The sequence below is a fragment of the Rissa tridactyla genome, chromosome 2 (genome assembly GCF_028500815.1).
Source record: "Rissa tridactyla isolate bRisTri1 chromosome 2, bRisTri1.patW.cur.20221130, whole genome shotgun sequence".
NCBI classification, from domain to species: domain Eukaryota; kingdom Metazoa; phylum Chordata; class Aves; order Charadriiformes; family Laridae; genus Rissa; species Rissa tridactyla.
In genome coordinates, this window is record NC_071467.1 from 168,234,979 (window position 1) to 168,258,174 (window position 23,196).

General features: G+C 51.3%; 1 protein-coding gene across 3 annotated transcripts; it reads right to left on the reverse strand.

Moving 5' to 3' along the window:
• Positions 1–241: 241 nt before the first annotated feature.
• ASB10 (ankyrin repeat and SOCS box containing 10) lies at positions 242–15,344 on the reverse strand. 3 transcript variants are annotated; one of them, XM_054193093.1, is made up of 5 exons: positions 14,931–15,344; positions 9,415–9,682; positions 8,212–8,716; positions 6,769–6,882; positions 242–658 (listed from the first exon to the last, which is right to left on the reverse strand). In XM_054193093.1, exons 1-5 carry the CDS (start codon positions 15,241–15,243, stop codon positions 635–637), a joined length of 1,224 nt encoding a protein of 407 aa, XP_054049068.1. In that variant the 5' UTR covers positions 15,244–15,344; the 3' UTR covers positions 242–634. The 3 variants fall into 3 exon arrangements, with proteins under 3 accessions (XP_054049068.1, XP_054049066.1, XP_054049067.1); XM_054193091.1 differs by having other exon boundaries at positions 242–6,543; XM_054193092.1 differs by lacking the exon at positions 14,931–15,344 and adding an exon at positions 11,438–11,821 and having other exon boundaries at positions 242–6,543.
• Between the last annotated feature and the right edge of the window lie 7,852 nt (positions 15,345–23,196).

Sequence of the window (23,196 nt, forward strand, 5' to 3'; positions counted from 1 at the left end):
CCTACTGCCCCACGTCAGCGATCCTTGGAGCGTCTCCTCAGCTGGGACCACTGCGAGGTCCCAGAGCAGCCCCCGAGGGCCTCACGTGGCGGCAGGACGGAGTTTGCCTTCGTGTGTCACATCCAGCCCCAAGGTCCTTCGGCAACCCACAAATGCTGCCAGTCCCGCAGGGTGAAACCTGCTCAGTGAAGTCTCAAATCTAAAGCTTGTCAGAGACATTGAATAAGAGAAAATACTTAAATAAAGTTATAAAGTAGCATCACTGTTTATTTCAGAATGTCTTTTTCAGAAACCAGCGCAGCCAGCAGACTCAGAGCAAGGAAGCTGACAGAGCCAGTGCAGACCAGGAGTCACAAACGAAGGAAACGAAGGGAAAGTCAGAGACTTTATCAATGAAGGAAGCGAGTGGCACTGTTAAGGGAAACATGAAACTGTTTCATTACCCTGGGGCCAAACACAGTCCCAGGGGTGACAGAGGCCAGTGGTAGTGACAGGTGTGTGGAAGAGTGACAAGACTGTGGGTCACAGATCTGTAATTAAGCAGTCTGATCTCTCCGGGACTCGGGCAGGATGAATTCTGGTCTGGGCTAGGGCAGATCTTCCGGTGATTTTTAAAAAGCCAGAGATGACAAATCTACATCCACCACGATAAGCTATTCTAAGACAAAATTAATTAGTAGATTAATTACCCTGCTATTAAAAATGTGTCTCATTTCTAATACGTGTTTGCCCAGCTTCGATTTGCAGCCGCTGGATCTGGTGTTGCCTCTAAGCACTGCTCAGAAGAACTGGCAATGCCGAATAAACACTGGGTCCTGCCCCTCCGAAGGTTTGGGGAGGCAGAGACCCGTGATGGGTGTCAGCGTGGGGAGGGGGGTGTGTGGCCCCTATGCCCACGGTGCTCTGCAGACGGCTGCTGTCACCCCCCTCCTGCCCTGTAAATCCGAACAACAGGCGCCTACAACTGCACACAAAACTCCAAGGATCGACCATGGTGTGTCCAACCACCCCTCCGAGGTCCCCCCTGCCAGGAATCACTAGCAATCCATAACTCACTCACGACTTTTCTCTGAACCCTCTCCAATTTCTCAATTTTTTGGAAATGTCGACCCCAGAGCAGGATGCCCCAGCAGCAGAAAATCCAAAGAATTGTAGTTACTGGTCACCTGCCCCAGGTTTCTGCCTGTAAGCATATATTCTGCATAGTGAAAACCAAGAACTCAATAAATATTTCTGCTCTGTATTTGAAACAACAATGGATAATATTCATATTTTACAGTGGTAATGAAATACTTTCTATTCCATAAGTAATTAAGGAAGATGATAAACTGTTTAAGTAACAATTTTTATAATCTGCAGAAGGATAACTTATATCCAAGATTATTTAATTGGCTAATGAGTTCACTGAACCATTGATTTTTTTTATTTATAACAAATCGTGGCACACTGGGGAACTTATGGTAACCGGGGGGGAAAAACAAAATCCAGTGTCTTGCCAGTATTTAAATGTGCTCACATGGATATCCAAGAAACTACAGAGCAGGTAGTTCAACACACATCCCAAGCCATCACCAACAAGCAGCCAAAGGATGTCCTGGGTAAATTACTAAAAGCTAGAACTCAAATTAATGTCATTCAAATCAATGTCATTTGAAAGAGGTACTTTCAAATAGCTTTATGTATTTTTTTGTAAGCCTACAAGTCTGATAGAGCTAACTAGATAGATACGGCATGCTTAGAGTCCTGTAAGTCATTTGACTTAGTTCTGCATGACATTCTAATACGAAAAATCAGCTGTATGCTACAGTCAGTGTGATCAGTATTAACAGATTTGAAAGAATTGGGCAACTGAGAAGACTTATCCTATATAGCCATTTGACAGATGTATTTCTAGTGGTATTCTATGTAACATATATCAATGCTGTATGTTATTAGCAATTAGGGAGAAAATAAAAAAAACAATTGCTGGTAAAATTATTGGGATGGTTAAAAACGAATTGTTGGGATGGTAAAAGTAACAGGTGGCACTTGCCCAAGACAACCTAACCTGGATTGCTCGAAACACCAGGTTCATGGAAAACCTGGTTTGTTACATCTAAGTATAAGGTGCAATGTATAGGAAAGAAGCACATGGGCTTCATTTTAAAACAGGGATGGCCTGAAAAACATTTAGAGGTTGTGACATACGCCATCTGAACACAAAACGTGCTGAACGGGAGGGCAGCGCTGCCAAGGCCATCTTCCTCCTGGACCGCGTAAATAATCAAGTACTGTCAAATATGAATCTAAGGTTCCTGAGGCATTTGTGTAGGTCTCACATCCACATGGCTAAGAATAACACTTACAAAATCATAGCGCAGCCACATTTTTAGATTTGTGCGCAGTTGCAGTCCCTTCATCTCAAAGTGATGCGCTGGGATCAGTAAAGAGACAGGGAAAGCCCTTGCTCGTGGTTCAGGGCTGGGTGATGGCTTCCATGCAGGGAGCGACATAGTTGAATAGAATTACAGCCGGAGTAAGGAGAGAAATGACAGGTATCCATGTAGTTTTGAATAATACAACGAAGAGGAACAGACTATAGTTGCCCACATACTCTTAGAATACAAGAGTTAAAGGGCATCAAACGAAACAAGAAGGTGACAGTGTAAAGACAAATAAAGGGAGATGATCAACATAATGTGCAATTAAGTTATCCTTGCCACAAGATATCAGAATACTTAAATATACAAGGGTCCATAAAATGACTGGTAAAACTTATGGAAGAAAAAAAAATATCCTCTACAACTGCTGAATACAAAGATGCCCTTTTGACTCAAAAGTACCCGAAATGCAATTTACAGAGCCCCGGGGCGGGGCAGGGGGCGCTGACGGACATCCTAGGGAAGGGCTTTTCTATACTTGCTTTGTCCTTGTACCCTTCTGTAAGTACCATAATAGTTTCCTAGTCCACCCATTACGGCAGGTCACGCTCCTGAGGAACAGGAGAGACCAGGTAAGAGTCAAGCAGATGTTGGAGGCTGGGAAGCCTACAGGGAGATGCTGATTCAGCTGATCTTTCAGTTAAAGGAAGGGGATTCTAGGCACAGGCAATGCTTTGACTGCACAGAGAGGGTCAGGGTAAGACCCAGAGGCTGCAGCTTGGGTGGAAACTTCTGTCTAGAAAGGGGATGAATTTTTTCCCTGAGCCCATCACTGGCACGGCCGCACCGAGACGGTGGCAGCGGACTCACGTTATTCGGGCACTCAGGAGGCGTCTCTTGCCAACTGCTCTGCCAGAAAACCAAGGCGGATGCAAAGCAGGCACAGCAGCATGTGCCCACGAGACATTCCAGTGAACCTGGGACACAACCAGCAACTGCCTGTGCCTGTTGCGGTTGGTAAAAACACATCAGAACCATGTGCCCCTGCGCTAATACTGTCACATGCTTGCTGTCCTCGGTGGAGACCGCAGCCCTCGCGCCCAGGACAGCTAAATTTCCCTGGCATAACTCCTGTCCCAGCGAGTACATTCAATGCTGCATTAGAAATTTCCCCTTTAGAAACCTGAGAAAAAGTAGCACAGCTGGTTATATCGCCAAAATGTGCTCTAGAACATCAAACCTTTTTATTTCTGTTCTTGTAAATGCTTTTAAAAATCAATTCCTAATTGATTAGCATAGCTGAGTTAAACTCAGAGCATTTGTTCTCAGCCTGCACTTAGCTTGAACTTTTCTGATTGTTTCAGTTCTGAAAAAGGGTTTAGGTGCCCCAAAGATTTTCTGGTGGGTTTTTTTGGTTTGGGGTTTCCCCCCAGTTAAATCAGTCAATCTGTAAAAGCTACTCCCCTTTTCCTACTAGCCTCACATTCCTTGAAAATGGTTACTCGGTGGTGTCCTTACACACAATGACATCCTGCCCTTTTAATTTCAGCGAGAACATAGATGAAGCCTATGAAGACCCGTGCCCAGGGATGTCCCCCTCAGCCGCCTGCCTGACCTCAGCCCTCCCACTTACGCCGGGACCCCCCTCTCTGCAAACCTGGTAGCTCTGAAAGGGACCCCGGACGTTCACCAGCAGCCCCAGCACGGGTCCTTCATTACAACAGGTTCCCGTCTATGCCAGCACGCCATTGTCCAAGGAGAAGCTGGCAGTGCCAGGAGGTGGCCTGCCCTCGCGCACAGCGGCACTGCACACTCCTGCATTTGCAGAAACGAAATGCTGTAGGTTCAACCTCTTCCAACCCGAGCTGCCCTCGTCACCCAAATGCAGAGATAATTTCAGAGCTAGCAAAAGTGATCAGCAAGACTTGATGCGCAGCTTTAAGTCTGACAGCTGCAAGAAACAATTACAAAATAAAGCAAACCATTAAATCCAATCCTCCCCTGTCCTTAAGGTGATATTATCTTAGCGGCTGAGTACACATTACTGAACATACATTATTGCAGGCCTATGGACAGTGCTGGGAAGAAGGAGGACCAGCAAACCAGCCCCACGCGCACTGCTCTGCAGACTGTCTTCATACCAAAGACACCTCTTCAGGATAAGGCAATCCCAGACCGTGCTGCCACCAAAAGGGACAGCCCCTCCTTTTCCTGCTCTTCCTCCAGTCACAGACGTGATCTGGCTAACAACAGACACTAAAGTGGTGATTAGAATTTGGGAATAAGACTACAGGACCTGCTCCCATAAACAGATCCCCCTGAGCAGATACGCGAGCTCAGCCAGCAGGACGGTGGTGACTTCAGGCTGGGTTCCTGCTCTGGTCCAAGGGAAATGCATTACCAATCCGTAGTAAGAGTATGGACCATTGTCCACGTATTTTAAAAGCTTTGGCTCCCCTGCTCCCTTCATCCCATCCCCATTTTGCAGGTCGTTTTGGTACATCACCTCAAGCCAACACCGCACCTCTCTGCCCATGGACATCATAAAGCACGTTGTTAAACCTTTCTGAGATATGCCATCTCTATACTGCAATAGCAGTACCTACACACACAGGCTGCCACAACGGGTTCCCTGACACCTTTTGTAAGCCTGTAACATGTAAACTCATTTCTATTTCACGCTATTAGCATTCATGCTGTGGTGCACCACGGCTGCGAGCGCATCAGGAATGTCAGAGTGAACCTCATAGTTCTTTCAGGCTTGCTGCCTCAGAGCAACACAGTCTAGTTGTGTAAGGTGGTGATAATTAGCGGAGCAGAGCTACACCCTGTGTCCCAACAGAGGCAGAAAAAACCAGAAGCATTGGGTCTGCCAAACTGCTTAGTCTTCATATCCATGTGTTCCCATGCCCTGGCGCTGATGTGGACGTTAACAGAGGCCCTGAAAGACCAGTGCACCAGGAGGTGGCACCCGCCATGCCGCCCCAGCGCACCCTCTGCCAGCCAGCGTCAGTTCAGGACTACTTGAGATGAGGAAGTTAAAGGATGGTTAAAAAGGATGGTTAGTGCTTTGATTTCTTTACAACTGTGTCTTTAAATCACAGGAACAAACGTTACCCTTTACCTTCTCTAGAGCACGGCGCAGCCCCGGCAGCAGCATGTGGCCTGCACTGTGCTCTGGCAGGTGCTGGCTCGGCTGTCACAGGGGCTGGCTCCTCTGCACCCAGGGGACTGGTGTTCTCAGGGCACAATTCCTCCTTGCCCCACACCAAAGTCCTCAGTGCTGGCACAAGCGCAGCTGTCTGGCCCCAAGCTGCGAAGCCAGGCAACCCCAGACATTGAACCTGCAAGGTGTTTGTTTGGGAGACCTCAGCCCCACACCCACCACACGTTTCCCTGGGTCTTCCGAGAAGCAGATGGATGCATAGGTCTGAGAGTGCACTATGCATGGCACGTCACATGGACGAGATATGTCAGTTCAAGATACGTCAGACAGTCTTCAAGGCACGGCAGAAGTTGCCCTCTGGTAGGTATAGAGAAAGACTAGGTTTTATTCCAAACAGCTTTGGGCACAAACTGTAAACAACTTGACTAAAGACAAGAGCCCAACAAATGCCCGGGGCACCAGAGCTGCCTCAACCAGGCTGCAGTTTGTAGATTTGGGACAGTGAGACTGATATCCCACAACTAAAACTGTGATCAGTGCAGTATATTTGCTCCTTGTCCCACAAAATGCACTAATCCCCATATCTTGCTTTTCTTACTAAGTCTGGAGTTTGTCATGATGAGTATGGGTAAAGAGAATGCTCCAAAATAGGTGCACGAGGTGAAGCAGAAGGCTGGCTGGGACAGGGACACGGCAAGGTTTGGCACAGGGGGCTCAGGTGGCCTGGCAGGAGGGGCGCAAGGGGAGGGAGGCAGCTGGGAAGGCACAGACCACACTGGCAGGGACGGAGCATCTGCAATGAAAGGCACCATGGGCCTGGAACCACAGCCCTTAGTAAAGAACGTCCTCGAAGCCAAGCAGCAGAAAACAGTGCAAGGCACTTGGCAGGTGCAGATGAGGCAAGACCTGAAGCAACCGTCCCTCCAGGAAGGTCCTGAGGGTGCAGCGAGCCAAGTGCTGCAAGGAGCGAGGTCTCTGCTCCAGGGAGAAGAGCGACTGGTAGAAACGTGGGTATTTCTACAGAGAGAGAAGAGAGGACCAGAGGCAGATAAAGCTGAAGATATCACCCTGGGAGCAGAGGTAGAAGCAGACATCCCTTTACCTTAGTCACTACGGTGCATCCTGCAAGTGTCGCCCCAGCCCTGCCCGGCTCCAAACCCCACCTCAGCCCCAAGCCTCCCCTGGCACCCGGCCACCGTAGCCCACTGCACATTATCCAGCCACCAGCATGTATTCCCTCACCTGTACAACCTCTGCTGGAACCGCTTCCACCCAGTCCTCAGAGACGCGCACATGATCGTAGCTATTCATCAGGGCCTCGATGACACGCGGGCAGGGATGGCAGTACCTCAGCACCTGCGCCGAGGAGAGAGCAGATGAGCTTTGGGCAAGGTCCTGCAAGCCCCATCTTCACCTCCTGAGAAGCTGCACGTGCTCAAAACCAGCCCCGCTAAATCTAGAAAACTACCGTCCTTCCCTCCTGCTGTCCCAGGAGGAGGTCCCGATGGTGGGAAATGCCCAAGCACCGCTCCTGCAGAGGGTGACTGAGCCAAACACCCACAGCATGGCTGCATTCAGGACAACTGGGTTCCCACAGCCTCTCCTCAGATACAGGGACTAACACACTTGGCTGGGGTGCAGATCTCCTTCATCCGCCCCACTGCTGCGAGCAGCTCGTAAGCAACCACCACTCTGCTTTATGCCAGGCTCTTTTCCTCACGTCTTTCTAGTTAGAGCATGAGCCGTTCTGGGGCAAGGACTGACACCCATTTTGCGTGCCGCAAGACTAAGGCACACCATGCCTCTGCTGAGGGGTACACAGGGGTTTCAGGGATGCATTTTGCCTGTTGGGAGTGGGGCCGCAGAGACACCCCGTATCTGTGGGGTACACGACGGGCATCCTAAGTACTGCACCCACGTTAGCTGCTATGCAGAGCCCCAGGAAGACATCATACATATTTCGTGCAACACATCCCTGGTGCGTGCCACATCCACGCAGGTGCAGGCGACCCACGGGTGCTGCGTATCTTATACACCAGCGTGGCCTTTGGAGCACACCCCACCATGCAGAGCCGCAGAGGCAGATCCCCCCGGCTCTTGGCTCCCACTCCCCATGGCCCAGGCCAGCAGTAGCTGTCAGAGTCTATTCCGGCTGTACGAGTGATCCTCATTATCTGGCGTTAATAGGAGATTAATTAGTGTTAATTGTTGATTTTCCTGTATTTTCCCAAAGGGGAGAGCAATCTGCTGATCTCCGGGCTGGGTAATTATTGCACTGCTCAGGAATTAAGACAGGAAATTAACCCTTTGTTGGCTGGTGTCTTACAGAGACAGCAGAGCTGGAGGGTATGCCCCAAAGAGGAAACACATCCCCCGAGAGGAAAAGGGCCAATGCTTTCCGGGGCAAGCGATTTTGGAAACTGGGCAAGTACCATCCACACAGCTCAGCAGACAGAAGGAGGCGACTCCTACCAGGGAACATATCCCAGGAGAAAAATTCAGGGAATCGCTGACCAGTAATGCCAGTTCCCCCTCCCCAGCCCCTGGGAGGAGACAAGCAGGACAGCAAGAAGCTGGCATGGAACAAGCCCTGCTGCGACAGAAACACCCTTGCTCTCACTGGGGCCCTGATGTTCACTGCTTTCCCTTCCCACCATGCCGCCAACACAGGCCTGAGCCCCGCACCTTGAGGAGGGAGCCAGGCCAGATGCGAACGGCACCGTGGTTGAGCAGGGCTCGCACCACCAGCTCTGGGTGGTGCTCCAGCTTGTAGGCAGTTGCTTGCAGGATATTATGCAGTGCCGTGTTGCCGCTGTAGTTCATGACGTTGACATTTGCACCCCGGGCCAGCAGTAACTCCACTATTTGAGCATTGGCATTCTTGCAGGCCAGGTGAAGGGGGTGCTGACGGTCCCTGTCTGCAGCATCGATGTTGGCACCGCTCTCCACCAGCAGCTGGCAGACACGGTAGTAGCGGTCCATGTCCTGAGGCTGATGGGGCTGAGCACAGCCAGCGTTCAGTGGTGTCTGCTCCTCCTTATTCCTTGCCTCCAGCTCTGCCCCATAGAGCAGAAGCAGCTGGACGTGGTCTGTTAGGCCATGGCGTGCTGCTACGTGCAGTGCTGTGTCGTCTTCCTCCTCTGTCCGACTGTTCACGCTGGCACCATGCTGCAGCAGCTGCTGGACACACCTGCGTGGGCCAAGATGACTCAGTGACAGGTTTTCCGCTGCAGCTCCTATCCTACACACAACCACCCCATGTCTCCTCATCCCACAGCTTTCACTTTTCCCAAGAGTCCAAAAATCCCTGGCTCCTCATGCCCTGAGGAGCAGTAGTTTTAAGCCAGGATGACTGGTGAGCAGAGATGCTGTCATCCTAATTCTAGCTAATTCTCCACAGATCTCTAACAAAGCGTCATCACACCCAGAGTCTGCTCCCACACCCCCACAGAGGCCTGTCTGCACCGCGCACGCCCTGCGCTTCACAGTGTGAACCATCAGCCGGGCACCACCGGTGGGCAGCACGACAGCAGCACTGTGCTCAGCCACATCAGCTGAGGACTAGAGCTTGCAGTCCTATCTTAGAATCATAGAATCATTTAGGTTGGAAAAGACCCTTGGGGGATCATCAAGTCCAACCATCAACTCCACTCTACAAAGTTCTCCCCTACGTCATATCCCTTAACACCACATCTAAACGAGTCTTAAACACATTCAGGGATGGTGACTCCACCATCTCGGGCTTCAGAGGTGACCCTGGACCAGGAACACTCAGCAACCATCACTGCAGGACAGCCTCCCGCCTCCAGGGATGAGTAGGGACCCCTTCTAGACAGGACAGGGCTCAATGGGGAGGGAGGCCCACCGTGCTCCCCAGGTAGAACTCACTCGATGGAGTCTGGGCTCTTGCAGAGATGCAGGGGCTTGTAGCCATCTTCAGAGACAGCTTCAGGGTCGGCACCAAAGCTGAGCAGCAGTCGCACACAGTCTCTACTGGCCGCTGCACAAGCCTCATGCAGGGCAGTCTTACCCCCTGGTGCAAAGTTGACGGCGGCACCCCGGAGCAGCAGGAGCCGCAGGCACTCTGTGTAGCCCCGGCTGGCCGTGATGTGCAGCGGCGTGGTGAGCTCCTGCTCGTAGCTCAGAGACCACAGTCCTGCAGGGAAAGAGAGGTCAGGGAACCACACCCAGCCACAGTGCCCAAGAGCATCCAGTCCTGCCCCTTCCCCCAGGGTACCTGATGTACATCCCCCCTTGAGAGACCCGGGTGCCCCTTGAGGGACTGCCTCTTCCTGACAGTCCCTGCCTTTGGACTGGCCTGCCAAAGGCAAAGCTCTGGGGATGGCTCTCAGACTGCACTGCCATACTGACCAGGAGCTCAATGGAGCAGGAGCCACAGGGCAGAGGCTGTTCCCAGAAATTGTGCTTTTCATGTGCAGCTCAGTCACACAGCATAGGGCTTCTGTTGACAGGAGGAGAGCGGATGGAGGGGATCAGGCACGGGCAGGGCTGACAGCAGCAAGGTGGCTGGGAAGAGCACCATGTACAAATCACCACAGAAAAACAAAGAGGTGCTGGAGCAGGCTGCCATTCAAACAGGAGATTCAGACAAGCCCTGAGCGTGGTGCAAGCAAACATCTTCAGAAGAGAGGGACATTTAGAGCCTAGGAGAGAGCAAGGGTTTGAAACCTGCCAACTCTCAAAGATGCTCGTGAGATCCCACCTGGAGTACTGCGTCCAGTTCTGGAGCCCCTACTACAAGAGAGATATGGATGTGCTGGAACGTGTCCAGAGAAGGGCCACGAGGATGATCCGAGGGCTGAAGCACCTCTCCTATGAGGAGAGACTGAGAGAGTTGGGGTTGTTCAGTCTGGAGAAAAAAAGGCTCCGAGGAGACCTCCTAGTGGCCTACCAGTATCTTAAGGGGGCCTCCAAGAAAGCTGGGGAGGGACTTTTTAGGATGTCGGGTAATGGTAGGACTAGAGGGAATGGATTAAAACTAGAGATGGGTCGATTCAGGCTGGACGTTAGGAAGAAGTTCTTCACCATGAGGGTGGTGAGACACTGGAACAGGTTGCCCAGAGAGGTGGTGGAAGCCCCATCCCTGGAAGTTTGTAAGGCCAGGCTGGACGGGGCTCTGAGCAACCTGATCTAGTGGGAGGTGTCCCTGCCCATGGCAGGGGGTTGGAACTAAATAATCCTTAAGGTCCCTTCCAACCCTAAAAATTCTATGATTCTATGCTGACCCAGCTGGAACCATTGCTGAGCTGGTTCCACCTGCTGGCAAACAGCCTGCTGCTGTTACATGATAAGGGCTCCTGAAATCATGCTTCTTGCTGCCCGTCCAGGCTGGGCTGGAGGACCACATCCTAGCCTGCATGACATGTTCAGTACTCCATCCCTCTCACCTCTTTCCTGCAGAAGCAGCGTGCGGTCAACTGTGTTTCCCAGGGCCAGGTTCAGACTGAACCCTCTCGAGGGCCTAACGTGGGGCTGTGGCAATTCCTTGCCCAGCAGAAGCCACAGAAAGACCCCACAGCCCCGCACGGACGGAGCAGGCACGCAGAGTCAGGCTGCAGGGCCGGTGACAGAGGGGGCACAGCCTGGAGCTTGACTCTCCCCTGCCCCACAGGGGAACCTGGGCAATTTCCAAGCACTTGCACAACCCCTGCTCGAAGGGCCTGGTACCCGGACAGAGCTCAGGCCCACGGACCAGGCACACTCCACAAGCAGCACAGGGGAACCCGACCACATGCCAGCCCTCTCACTCCCACCCCCACTCCTCAGTGACCCAAACAGCACCCACAGCACCCGACCCCAGCAGTAGCAGCGCCCTGCGGCACAGGCAGAGGGCTCCGAGCCCCTGCTCAGCCAGGCCATGGTTCTCGCCCGCCCGCTGCCCCCCACATACTCAGCCCGCGGAAGTTGAAGCGGTAGTTCTTCCACTCCTCCAGGTCGCTTGTGTCAAACACAGCATCGGGACTCAGGTTGTTGTGAGGGTCGCTGAGGATCTGGGCCACAGTGCCCTGATCCCCAGCCAGCAGGGCCTGCCAGTAGGCCTGGGCGGGACCATCCACCTTCCGTGTGCAAATGGGCTCCCGACTCTTGTCTCCTCCGCCTGTGATGCTACCCATGACGCCGTACCCAGACCCTCGGCAGAAACCAGGGCAGGACCCGCTGCTGCCCCACCGGCCAGGCTCTGAGCCTGCGGGCACAGCCTCACCAGCGCCCTGTGCTCTGGCTGCGGGCTGCCCGCCGTCGCCAGCCGCTCCGCAGGGAGGGAGGACATGTCGCATCGCTGCTGGCCCAGGCTGGGAACAGCTCAGGTCTCAGCTGTTCTATTCTGGGAAACCTCGTGACCAAAAGTTTGGGCCAAGAGGCTGATAAGGACACTTCTGCCAGGCAGCAGTACCTCTGCCATCACTGGCGGTGAACGGAAAGCCCCAGGCAGGGCAGAGGAGTAGCCCGAAGGGTAGAAATGGAGACAGGACACCACTAAGAAAACAGAGAGGGAAGTGGTCTCGTGCCCATCTTGCTGCTGTCATCCAGCTGCTGCCCAGAGCACCACAGCACAACCCAGCTGCCCCCGTACACCACCAGCACACCTTTGTCCAGCCCTCAGCTCCTTGCACATCTCCAGCACTGCACCTCCACTCGCTAGTGCCACCCGAACCCTTGGCACTAAACAGGTTTTTAAACAAGGCATAGGAAAGTTCTTTTTAATCAAAGCTTAAAGCCAAAGAACAGGTAGAAATAGGTACAAGGATGGTAAACAGTGCATTACAAGTGAAGTAAAAACATAGAAGGTATGTTCCTTGAAATTCAGCCTTGCAGAGAGCTCCTGCATGGTTTTAGTACTCCCTTTCCACCTTCTGACAGTCCCCTCACTCGGGGTTCCTCACTGCTGTCCTTTCCCCTGAGACGGCGTTTTTCCCTGTCCCTACTTAGTTGTATAAACCCACCCTGCCCCTACACTGGTTATAGAACAGCACCCTTTGCTCAGTTTGTTGGCATCGTGTGTGTGTTGTTCAGACCACGTGTTCTAAAGGTCACATCAAATGGCATGGAAGACTGCTAGTGTTCATATTAGTTTTGTGTCGTGGAACTATTCAGATCATGCATCTGAAAACAAGTTAAGTGACCCAATAGAACACCAAGCAACGATTACCTGGGGGATCACAGAAGACTGTAAGATAGGGAACTTTACCTTTCTCAGTAATGAAAATAAATGACCAAGTTCTGTACTGACAGTCTCCAGCATTCTCTGTCTGTGCAGACTTCACCACCTTGTCTAGCTAAAGACATAATGCATGGAAGGGTAAAAAGAGGGAAGCACCCAGCAGACATTCTCACCTCATGGGATCCTCTGCTTCCCCAGAGGTATCAGCAGGTATCCCACAGAGAGCCTGAGGTTCCCCAATCACAAAAGCATCACCAGAGAGGCAAAAGGCTGTGTCAGGTAGTGTCAGTAACACCATACAATTTACTTTTCCTCTGGTCTTCTTAAAATATCAACGGGAATGACTTGGGAAAGACCAAGTCACTAGAATCTACTTTTAAGGTTGCTGGCTGGGTAAGATTTAAGAAATTGTCCCTACAGGCCAGTGAGATACATAACCAAAGCCTTAGGTAGCACGAAAGTTTGCTTTTGGGTTTTGTTCTATACCCTTATATGATAAATTTTGCAGTACGTTTTTTGGTCTGTGCTTGACGAATCATCTTAGTTGGTTGAGTTTTTCACATCTTGAAACTTTGGTGATAAGAGCAATTTCTGCGTGAAGTTGTTTTGCATCAGCTCTTCTGTTTTCTTCAGGGCACGCATCTTTACAAGCAGACTGACTTGCTGTTCAAGTGTCTGCTAGCCCAGTGTAAGACAGAAGTTAAAATGTGCAATTAATATTTTTCTGACAAGTGGTCTCAGTTACACAAAGGATAATATCTTTTGTATTTTTATTCCTAAGTAGACCGTAACAAATTCCAAACCTGGGCTGTACAAATCTTAGACCTCAGTAAATAATCTTCACCACTCACAAGCAGCAGCACTTGTATCTGCAAGTCCATTCTGTCTGTTTGTCTCTTGCTAGTGTGGATCCCCCCCAAAACACTCAGTCATGGCTAAGCTTTATCAGTGTGCTCCATAGCTTTGCGCCAGGACACCTGAAGGTCACTTTCCCAGAGGTGTGACTTCTTTTCATCAACAGCTCTTCCATTCTGGCACAGGGGGGGCTTTTGCCACCAACCTCTCTGGAAAAGAGGGGTGCAATTATGGCCCCTCCACACCTGACACTCCCCGTCCTAAATTCTGGGAGTTTGCTTGCACCACGCTACCAGCAGACAGCAGCAAGGACATGTGCACTTCCAGATTGCTAAGCACATCTCTCCCTTTAACACACCAGCTATGCTGCCTACCAAAAAGTTCATCGATGACATCAATGAGAAGGTAAGCAAAAGGGACCAGGGGGTGTGGGAGCCCCAAGATGTATCTGGGCAGGTACAGTGAGGTGTACAGATGGGAGGAAACACCAAGGATGACCAGCTTCTACCTCCTGTCACTCAGGACAACCTTGCTTCTAACCTCTGGTAGACTAGATTTTGGCTCCCCTTGCCCAATCCACCTTACAGAATAGAACAGCTTGCAGAATCCATCTTACAGAATAGAACACTACGTGTGAAAATGCAAAACAGCAAATACTTCAGTTCTGGAGCAAAGCCCCCCTCCAGCTGATCGCTGCTAACCCTCCCACATTAACCCCCCTGCAGCTTCCCAAAGTCAGTGTTTGGAGCAGGGATCACAATGGCTTTGCTTCGCACCTGGATTTCACCAGAGCAGCAGGAACAGGTAGACACAGGGCAATTGTGGCTCGGTCCCCAAGCAGCTGCCTACAAGTGCCTCTTCCTCAGGCAATGGGCTAAGCTCTGCACAAAGGGCACCACCAAGACATCTCTGCTCTTCCCAAAGCATGACACAGCCTCCACTTTCTAATGAACTGAAGTAACAGACCCAACTTAAGAGATTAGGCAGGAAAAGCATCCTTGCCATCTGATGCTTTCTTACCCAAGCCTCACCTCCTCCTCCTCACACGTATTTCATATCTATCCCAGCAACCTCTAACAGGACAGTCCTGATGTTGTTCCTTTCCAGCAGCCCTTCCAAGGGCCCTCTTCTCACCATTTCACAGTAGATCTGCCTCTGGCCACCTTCAACAAGCCTCCTACCATTTGGTCTACAGCCCTAGAGTCGTCCTTCCTCATCCAAAACCCTTTCTTCCCAAGACCCTCTTCAACCACCCTGTCTCCACCACCAGGGATTCCTCTCAACACTTTTCTCAGGTATCTGGGCTCTTTTTCTGGTCCCCATCCTGGGCAATTCCCATCCCCCCCATGTCCCTGCCCTGCACACGCACCAAATTTCCTACTAGTCCAGCGCAGCTCATCGCCCTTGGTCTCAATGATGAGATTGATGGCTGCACTCTTGGTGAAGTACTTCTGCACCATCTCCAGGTCCCCGGTGAAGAGCGCATTCTGGATCAGCAGATCCCGGCACTCCAGTGGCTCCAAGCGGCTGTTCTGGCATCCCTGGGCAATCGGGCTCAGGCTGTGCTCATTGTGATGGTACCTGGACCTTCTACGTCGAGTGTACTTCCACTGATCCTGCTGCTCCTCATCCCGCCGCAGCAAGCGTTGTGTGGCAGAGCTGCAGGGAAAGGTGCAGTCCATCACGGGGAACAAACAGGACAAGTCTGGACCTTACAGTAAACAAGCTGCTGCAGGCAAGAGCCTCTTATCCAAGGCTACGTCCTTTGCAGGTTGCTCCTGGGTTCCAGCTCCCCAGTGTCTGGCTGTATTCAGCCACAGGCCTGACTCACCAAGTATAAATAGTGCTGCTTGGCAGCTCCCATTCACCACCTCCCTTCCTTCCAAAAGCTTATTTTCAGCTGCTGGACACAATCCCCAGCACGGATCAGGCACAGGAGAGGGGTAGCAGGCAGTTGGGAAACACTATGTCCTTGCTAGTTTGCTCTGCAAAGCCTCTGCTCTGCACCGTGCTCCCACTTGGAAAGAAGTGGAGCAAGGTGGGGGCCATCGTGGTGGGGGTTGCTACGGAAAGGTCTGCAGCAGAGGCAGTGTCTGAAGTCACAAGGAACCAAGTCTAGAGGCCTCCCCTCCAGGGACTAGAAGACCCCTCAAGAAGCCCCACACGCTGCTTATGGGAACCCAGCACCTTCAGCAGGGCAGCCAGGCGGGCTGCCTGGACAAGGCTGAGCAGAATGAAGGAGGGCATGTGGGCAAGGCCTGGGAAAAGCAGCTTGTGTGACATGAACCGAGTTTCCTGGCAATAAGGAAGACAGTCTCCCATGCAAACCTCAAGAGGCTGGCAAGTGCTTTCAGGCTTCGGAGGCAGGTACGCCCAGCTATGCCATCCACCCCTCCAGCCATAGTGGGTCACGTGTGGGGGCGTGAAAGACACCGAAGCTCCCTGCCCTGCTCCAGTTATTGCAGCTCACTCTGGAACACAGAGTGGATCCCATTATATACCCGTGGATGCTTTGATAGCTTGACACAGGTTTGGGACTAGTTAAACTTTGTTTATTCTCACATTACTCTCCTGTAACTAACCTGGTAACTGCTGTGTCCCTGCCAACATGAGAACCTTCCAGCTGGGCAGGCTGTGAGTGTCAGCAACAGGGACTCACTAGCTGCTGTGGGAATTTCAGCCAGTATCCTCTACCCAGTCCTACAACAGAGCGTCTGGCGTCACTGGGGTGACACAGGAGACACTGCAAGAGTGCCTGAAGGCTAACGGGGGTGGCCGAGACCACGTACCTCTACCTGGAATAGCTGCACTGACCCACTGACGTTCTCCTGGAGCATGCTGTCCCACTGCACAGTGAGGCTTTGTTAGAAGCCATCCCTTTGGCCACCTGACTTATCTCCTGGACTGCACTATCTGGCCTGCAAAACAGGCAAATTGTGCTACTTGTTAATATTAAATATATAGGCAACTAGAAGGTTTTTGGGGTAGGGGTTTTCTTTTGGTTTTGGGGAGGAGGGGTTGTTGGTTTTTTTAGTTTGTTTGGGGGGAGTTGTTTGGTTTGTGTTAAATCTGAGCCCATTTAGTATTTACCCTATCGACTTAGTTACAAACCATGACAGAGATCTTTCTGGTGTGACTGCAGGTGCTGATCAGAGAGCTGGGCTTTGCTTGTGTTCCTTTTGGTAGCCCTTTCCAGTGCAGAGAAGAACAATGCAAGAATTGGGAAGCCCAAAAGGGTGCATGCTCCTTCAGGAGCTGCCAGACACACTCCCCATTCCCACCCACAGATACTCTGTGCCCATGAGCAGCTTGCAGCATCTCACTGGTGCAGCACTGGGGTCACGGGCACCCTTGTTCTCCAGAAGGATGCAGTGGCCTTATCTCCAGCCCCCCCCTTTGGAATCCACATTCAAGCTTAACAAAGTGAATGCTCAGGCACAGGTGTGATAGGAGGGCACATCTAGAACACCCTGGCAGAAGGACCTGTCAGAAGAGGCGCTCGGCAGTTCCTCCCTGTGCTCCTCTTCCCTGTCCCGTTTGTACAGCGTGATCAGTGAAGAGCTGACAGACCCAAAAGCTCCTGATGTAGGCACTAAGAATGGCAATAGATGCCACTACTGTAAGGCTTTTCACATAAGCTCTGGCCCCAGACTGAGCCAGAGTCCAAACACACCTAGAGACCCCAGATGTGCTCATCACACCACAGAACCCCACACATGTATATCTGTACACATGTGCCCAGTGGCCTTGGTTTTCTTCTGTACACACCCCCCTTCCAAACCCTCTCCCCACTCGGTGGTTTGTCCCCCTTCACACAGACAGTGGCCAAAACTAACAAACAGCTGTCCTGTCCCAAGACAGCATGTACAAAGCTCATCAAAACTATTTATTATGTTTATTTCTTCCCGCCCCCCCCCCTCCCCCTTTCTTGTCTTCCCCTTGCATGTTCTTCACTTCTGCTGTCACAGGCCACATTTTATCCAGGACTGTCTTCATTTACCAGTCCTGCAGAGAGAACAAGTATGCAGGGGGTGAAAAAAGGCTACAAAGGAGGTCTGCAGCACAGAAGATAGAAACAGGCTTGGTGCACAAGGAAGGGCTGGCCATTTGTCCCAAGCGCAAAGGAAAGGGGACAATCAGGATGAAATCAACTGGGAGAGGAACAGTCAAGTAGGAGAAGGTAGAGGGGACAGGTTGAATTAACCACAGACTCCACTGGGCTCCCCTCCCTGTAGATGGGAGCCATCTTGCTCAGCAGTGCAGGATCTCACATACTTGCAGTACGTGCTTCTTGGCCGGCTGCGGGACGTCACACCATCAGCACCAAAGCACACGTGTGGCCCTGGCTGTAGCCATCTGACACCAGGACCCACACGGTCGCCCACCCTGCTGGTAAGAATGCCCCATTTGCTTTTGGATCAGTCACTGCCAGGTCTCTGAAGAAAACAGAGAGCACATGAGAAGATACACAGCAGGAGAGGTGGAGAGAGCATGACAAATAGCCAGTCTCCTCTGGGCAGGATGAGGGGCTCAGTGCAACAGCCCCAACCTGAGTAACTTGTATACAGAGAAGGCTGGATTCTCTTAGAGATGAGGAATAGGAGAAACTAAGGAGGAACTCAGTTTCTTTCCAACTTGTCTTTCCACCTCCTGCTGCTCCTGCCACTGGAGCCAATGGCGCCATGCTTCCCCCAGGCATGGGCTTGGGCACAGAACCCAAACCTAGTCCTTCACACACAGCACTATTCATGCGCCCAACAACCATCCAGGAAAGGGATCTAGGAAGAACACCCTGACTGTGGGGCTGAGGCTGGGTCCCTCCCCATCACACCTGGAACACTGGCAGAGGGCAAGCAGTGCTCTCGCACTCAGGCAGTTTCACAGACCTTGGGCTGAGTGGGTGTGCATTCCTGCCTTTGCACCAGCTACCCTGAGATTTCCTCCTATTCCCATGGCTAACAACAAAAAGCCCAAACACACCCCACCACAAAAAAAAAAACACAAAACCACAACGAACCACACACGCCCTCCCTGCTCACAGCAGAGCCTTTCCTTCGTGTTTGACAGGGCTCTAGCATCTGCCCTGGCCCCACAGCAAGAGAGGTCCTTTGCTTGCTCTGCCTGACAGGTCACAGGAGGGAAGTTGGGACCATCTGTCCCCTCAGCACTGTCATCTGGCAGGACTTGTTCAGCTACTGGCACAAGGCTTTACCTTCAAACCCAGTTGACTGAGCCCGCTCGCTGCACACTCCATAGTGGGACACACAGTCTGGGTGGGGAAAAAAAAAAAGCAGGCTCCTCCTCACCGGTTTTGCTTAATACCTTCACGTCAGGGGCGCACAGCACGTCTGACACACAAGTCAGCAGCACCCAGTCCTCTGGCCCCAGTGATTTCAGGGCCTTTAGTAAGTCCTTCCACAGATGCTTTGGATCTGTGAAGAAGGAGGAGGTCCTTAAAGGTCAGAGTGAAGTGGATCATATGCAATCCCACGACCCAAGGCTGACCACAGGGAAGAGGATGTACATCCTTGGGGAAGAAAAAAAAAAAAAAAAAAAAAAAAAGGGCTGCAATTTTTTTTTTTTTTTAAGTGATCGGCCTGCTCCTAAACATTGTTGCTCTTATTGCAAGAGATTTGTTTTATCTCTTACTAAATCATCTATTTGTTTTACGATTACACCTGCCTGTGTCAGGGGCCAAGGTGAATAGGGTGAAATCAGAAAGGTTACAGGGTTTTTCTTGTATAACAGAGCATGAGAGAAACACTGGAATGTCTCATACTCAGAGACATCAGAGGAGCTCAGAGGATCAAGTCCTGTCTGCAGGTTTGCGTGGGGTCAGAGGCTGACGGTCACTGGCTTTTGGGACAGAACTCCCTAGAGTGTGCCCAGGCAGCCACCCCCAACCCACGCACCCCTGCTAGAAGCAGGGACCACCTACTGTTGGTATATCCAGACATCATATCTTCCCCACAAGCAGCAGTAATTAAGGACAAAACAAGGAGAACAGGGTTGAGCAGAAAACTTCATCTATCTCCCCATGAGAGACAGAGATGTTAAAATAAAACCGAGGCACCCAGCCACGCAGTAGCTGCCCAAATTGGTATAGCGAGATAAGGTGTAAATCTGCCCATGATGTGGGACAGAGCAAGGGTGTTGGAGCTGGAATCCCTAGCCCAACAGTAACGTAAATCTGTCCATTTACACATGCTCATGTGCATGATAGAGCATGTCTGCCAAAAAAAGACAGATTTAGGGAGAGTATCTTGTTACTGGCAGAGTCATCTGTGTAAGCTACTAAGTTAAAGATGTAGCTTCTGGCCCTATCGGGTCAGGGACTACGCAAGGAACCACCATTTTATGCAGATATTGGCTGGTCATATACACTAACATGATGTATTAAATGCTGCCGCCTTCAAAAGGTCCTGATGACACACAGTAAGCTACTGGAGCCCATACTGTGCACTTTGTTTTCAAGTCTTGAACTATTAGCTCTTAATTTTCTACCTTAAGCATTAATAAACTGTGGTTTTGTTTTACTGTCAAACCTGCTGGGTATATAGAAGCTGCTGTGCTGGATTGAAGCCGAAAAGCAAAGTACACACCTCTACAATACAGTATACAAAAGGAAGGAGCAATCCAAAAGAACTTGCACTCTGAGCGTAAGAGGGGGGACCAGCAGCTGGATCCTGCTAGTCTGCAAAAGGTTAACGCAATAACTGTGGTAGCTGCTGCTGTTTGGGGAAAGCCTTTACTCCAGCAAGCCCGAGGAGTCCCTCCGGTAAGCAGAGAGAGACCTCACAGACCTTCAGACCAGGCTCCATGGAAAGAATAAGTAGAATATGCCTGATGCTCAAGACAACATTCCTGAGCTGAAGCCCTCCTTCACAAGTAGGGCCATGAGACACGGGGACCAGGTTACAGACCCTCTTGTGGGCAGAGGAGGTTGTCCTTCAAACGTTCCTCAGGACTGCTCTCGCACAGCTGCACGTGGGTTGGAGCAGTAGCCACCCCAGTAATACCTTCTCTGCTGCTCAGCAGCAACATGCTATGGCAAAAATTTATTCAGAAGAGCTTTCCAGGCTCACTTACTTCTGATACAAGCAAGCTAGCTTCTCGTGGAAGAGGCCCTGACAAGGACAGCACCTGGCAGGGATTGTGAAATTGAATTATTAGAAATTGATGTGTTTCTAACCCAGCTGGAAGTTTGAATATACTAGCTGACAGCCCACCCCTTTCTCTCTCTAGGTCCCACCTCCTTCTCCCCAGAAGGTTTCTTATAAAATTAATTTTCTTCATTCCCAACCCAGATTACTGACAGCTGCAGCACCGTTGCTATCTGCAGTGTCAGAAGAGGTGAGAGGCCTTAACCAGAGCTAGAATACAGGGGTCTGAGTGGGGAACACCAGCAGAGACTTAGCCCAGTCAGTCCCAGGTGAGCCAGCCCCAACTCTACCCACAGCCTTGCTGAACTATAGTTCAGCATCTGGGCATTCCTAGCCATGGTGCCCAGAACACTGGGCTCTTTTCCTGACCTTACTGCCTTCCTTGCCTTGTGTGGCTTCTCATCTTCTTGGTCCACTGCCCCATTCAGTATCTGTGGCTCCCCTCTCAACAGCTCGTCATCAACCTGGATAAGAGAGGACTTCAACATAGCACCTGACAGACTCCTGGTTCACCTCTAACACCCCACCGTTCTCTGGCTCTAACCAGGAACACGATCCCTAGAGGCCACAGCACATGTCAGCCATTCCCAGCCTAACTCCTTCCTGCACACAGACAAAGGCTGCACAGAGCAGTGGTAAGTTGAGCTTTCTCCAGGATAAAACAACCATGAACACCTTCCTAAGCCTGAAGAACTCTGCTCTCAAACCCCATGAATCACAGAAGCCTTTCCCTTCCCCTTCAGCCTCTCCAAAAAAAACACCCACAGTTGCCAAGTAGGAAGGTCCACAAGACACATCCAAGACAATGAGAGCGCTCACCACTCACCTGCAGGCAGATCTCTTTTTCCACCTCTTTCTGTGTCTTGGTCAGCTTCAGGTCAGAGTGCTTGACTGGGTCTGCAAAGATGGGGCAGCTGAACTTCACCAGACTCACTCTTCCAGCTCCATTTTGCACTACCTCCCAAAGGCACTGGAGCTCTTACCTTAGGCCTCCCTATCTCCACACCACATCTGTCAGGAGAACATCTCATTGCATCTCTCACTCCCTCACTCATTGTCATGTCACACCCTCCCTGCTAGCGTTTCAGCCCACTGCCACCATCAGGGAAGAACTGTCGCCTTCCCCACAGCAGAGTCCACCCTGTTCCCTGCAGCACCTCTGAGCCACCAGCCTGGGAGAGCAGAGCTGCACAGGCAGCTGACAGACACACAACGCAGCCTGGCTTGGACGAGCCGAACCACAAAGAACATGAAAAATAAAGCTTGGCAGACAGAGCAGCCAGGTTCTCCCCACCTCCAATACTCCAGACAACACTCAAGGTCTCAGCAAGGGAAGCCAAGCATCCCATGCACATGCAAACCCAAATGCCTGCATTTGGCATTGCCCACCATCCACACCAAGGTGTGCTAATAAGCAAGAAACTGGAAACCCATCATGGACTCATGCCTCTTGCACCACAGCTGTAGCCACAAGAAGTGGCAAATGAAGAGCAGATACCTAAAGCCCTATGCATAGAAGATGAAATATAGTGTCTCAAAGAATAAACCCACTACAGACAGTCCTATTCTTTGAAAGCAAGGTTAAGGTTCAACTGAAGCCTTAGTAGGCACAGGCACATGTAGAGGGAGGGAACAATCAGGGCAATACACCACATAAAACTACCTACAAATACATGCATTTAAACCTTGCTAAGTCCCAACCACTAAGTACCAGCTTCTAGTTTCTTGATCTGTGTTGCATTTACAGCAGGTCCAGACCCTCCGAGCCACAGCACGCAGTCCCCTTACCTGGACAGTATGTTGCAAATGCTCCAGGGATTGCTGGCAGAACGTGGATGAAGGCAGCACATACAGACCCAGTGCAAAACACCTCCTTGCCCCAAATGACATCAGTTATCACCCCTCCAGCATAAGGCTGTGGGACCCAAACCCTCCATCCAGAGACCATCCCACCACATGCATTTCACAAACACACTGGAAATTCAGACTCACCAGCCCTGGGGTGGGACAGGAGAAAATTCCATCTCCTGAGAACATTTGCTGCCTCAACCACAGATAGGCCCCACCTTTTATACCCTGACCTTCCTCCTCTGATATGACAACCTCTGCCTCTACCCCGGCTTTGCTCCCGCCCTCCTGTCTGCTCAGCTGTCTTTTCTGAGAAAGGGATGCTAGAGCCATCCATCTCCTGTTCAGGAACACAGCCACCAAGGTCACTGTGCAAGGGATGGACATGTCAGAACCCTGCATGCCCTTACATGTACCTGAAGGCTTGATCCTCGCCCAACTAACATTTGGTCACACAGTGGCACCAAGCAAAACTAGAGCTAGGACCCTAGCTAGAACAGGCTGAACGTGATCAGGAGGGAGAGGGCAAGGGGAGAAGACTGAATACTGCTCATGCCACCAAGGCCAATAGGACAAGGATGAAGTGGCACCAGGAGCCTCGTACTAACACATAGGATTTCTATT

What these genes read in the sequence shown, in the direction of transcription:
- ASB10 (XM_054193091.1), bottom strand. Translation starts at nt 15,243, where the DNA reads ATGGACTGCACCTTTCCCTGCAGCTCTGCCACACAACGCTTGCTGCGG. An exon ending in AAGAGCCCAGACTCCATCGA is followed by an intron (nt 8,717 to 9,414) that starts GTGAGTTCTACC and finishes TGGCCCACGCAG; the next exon opens with GTGTGTCCAGCAGCTGCTGC. An exon ending in GGCCTGGCTCCCTCCTCAAG is followed by an intron (nt 6,883 to 8,211) that starts GTGCGGGGCTCA and finishes TCCTCGGCGCAG; the next exon opens with GTGCTGAGGTACTGCCATCC.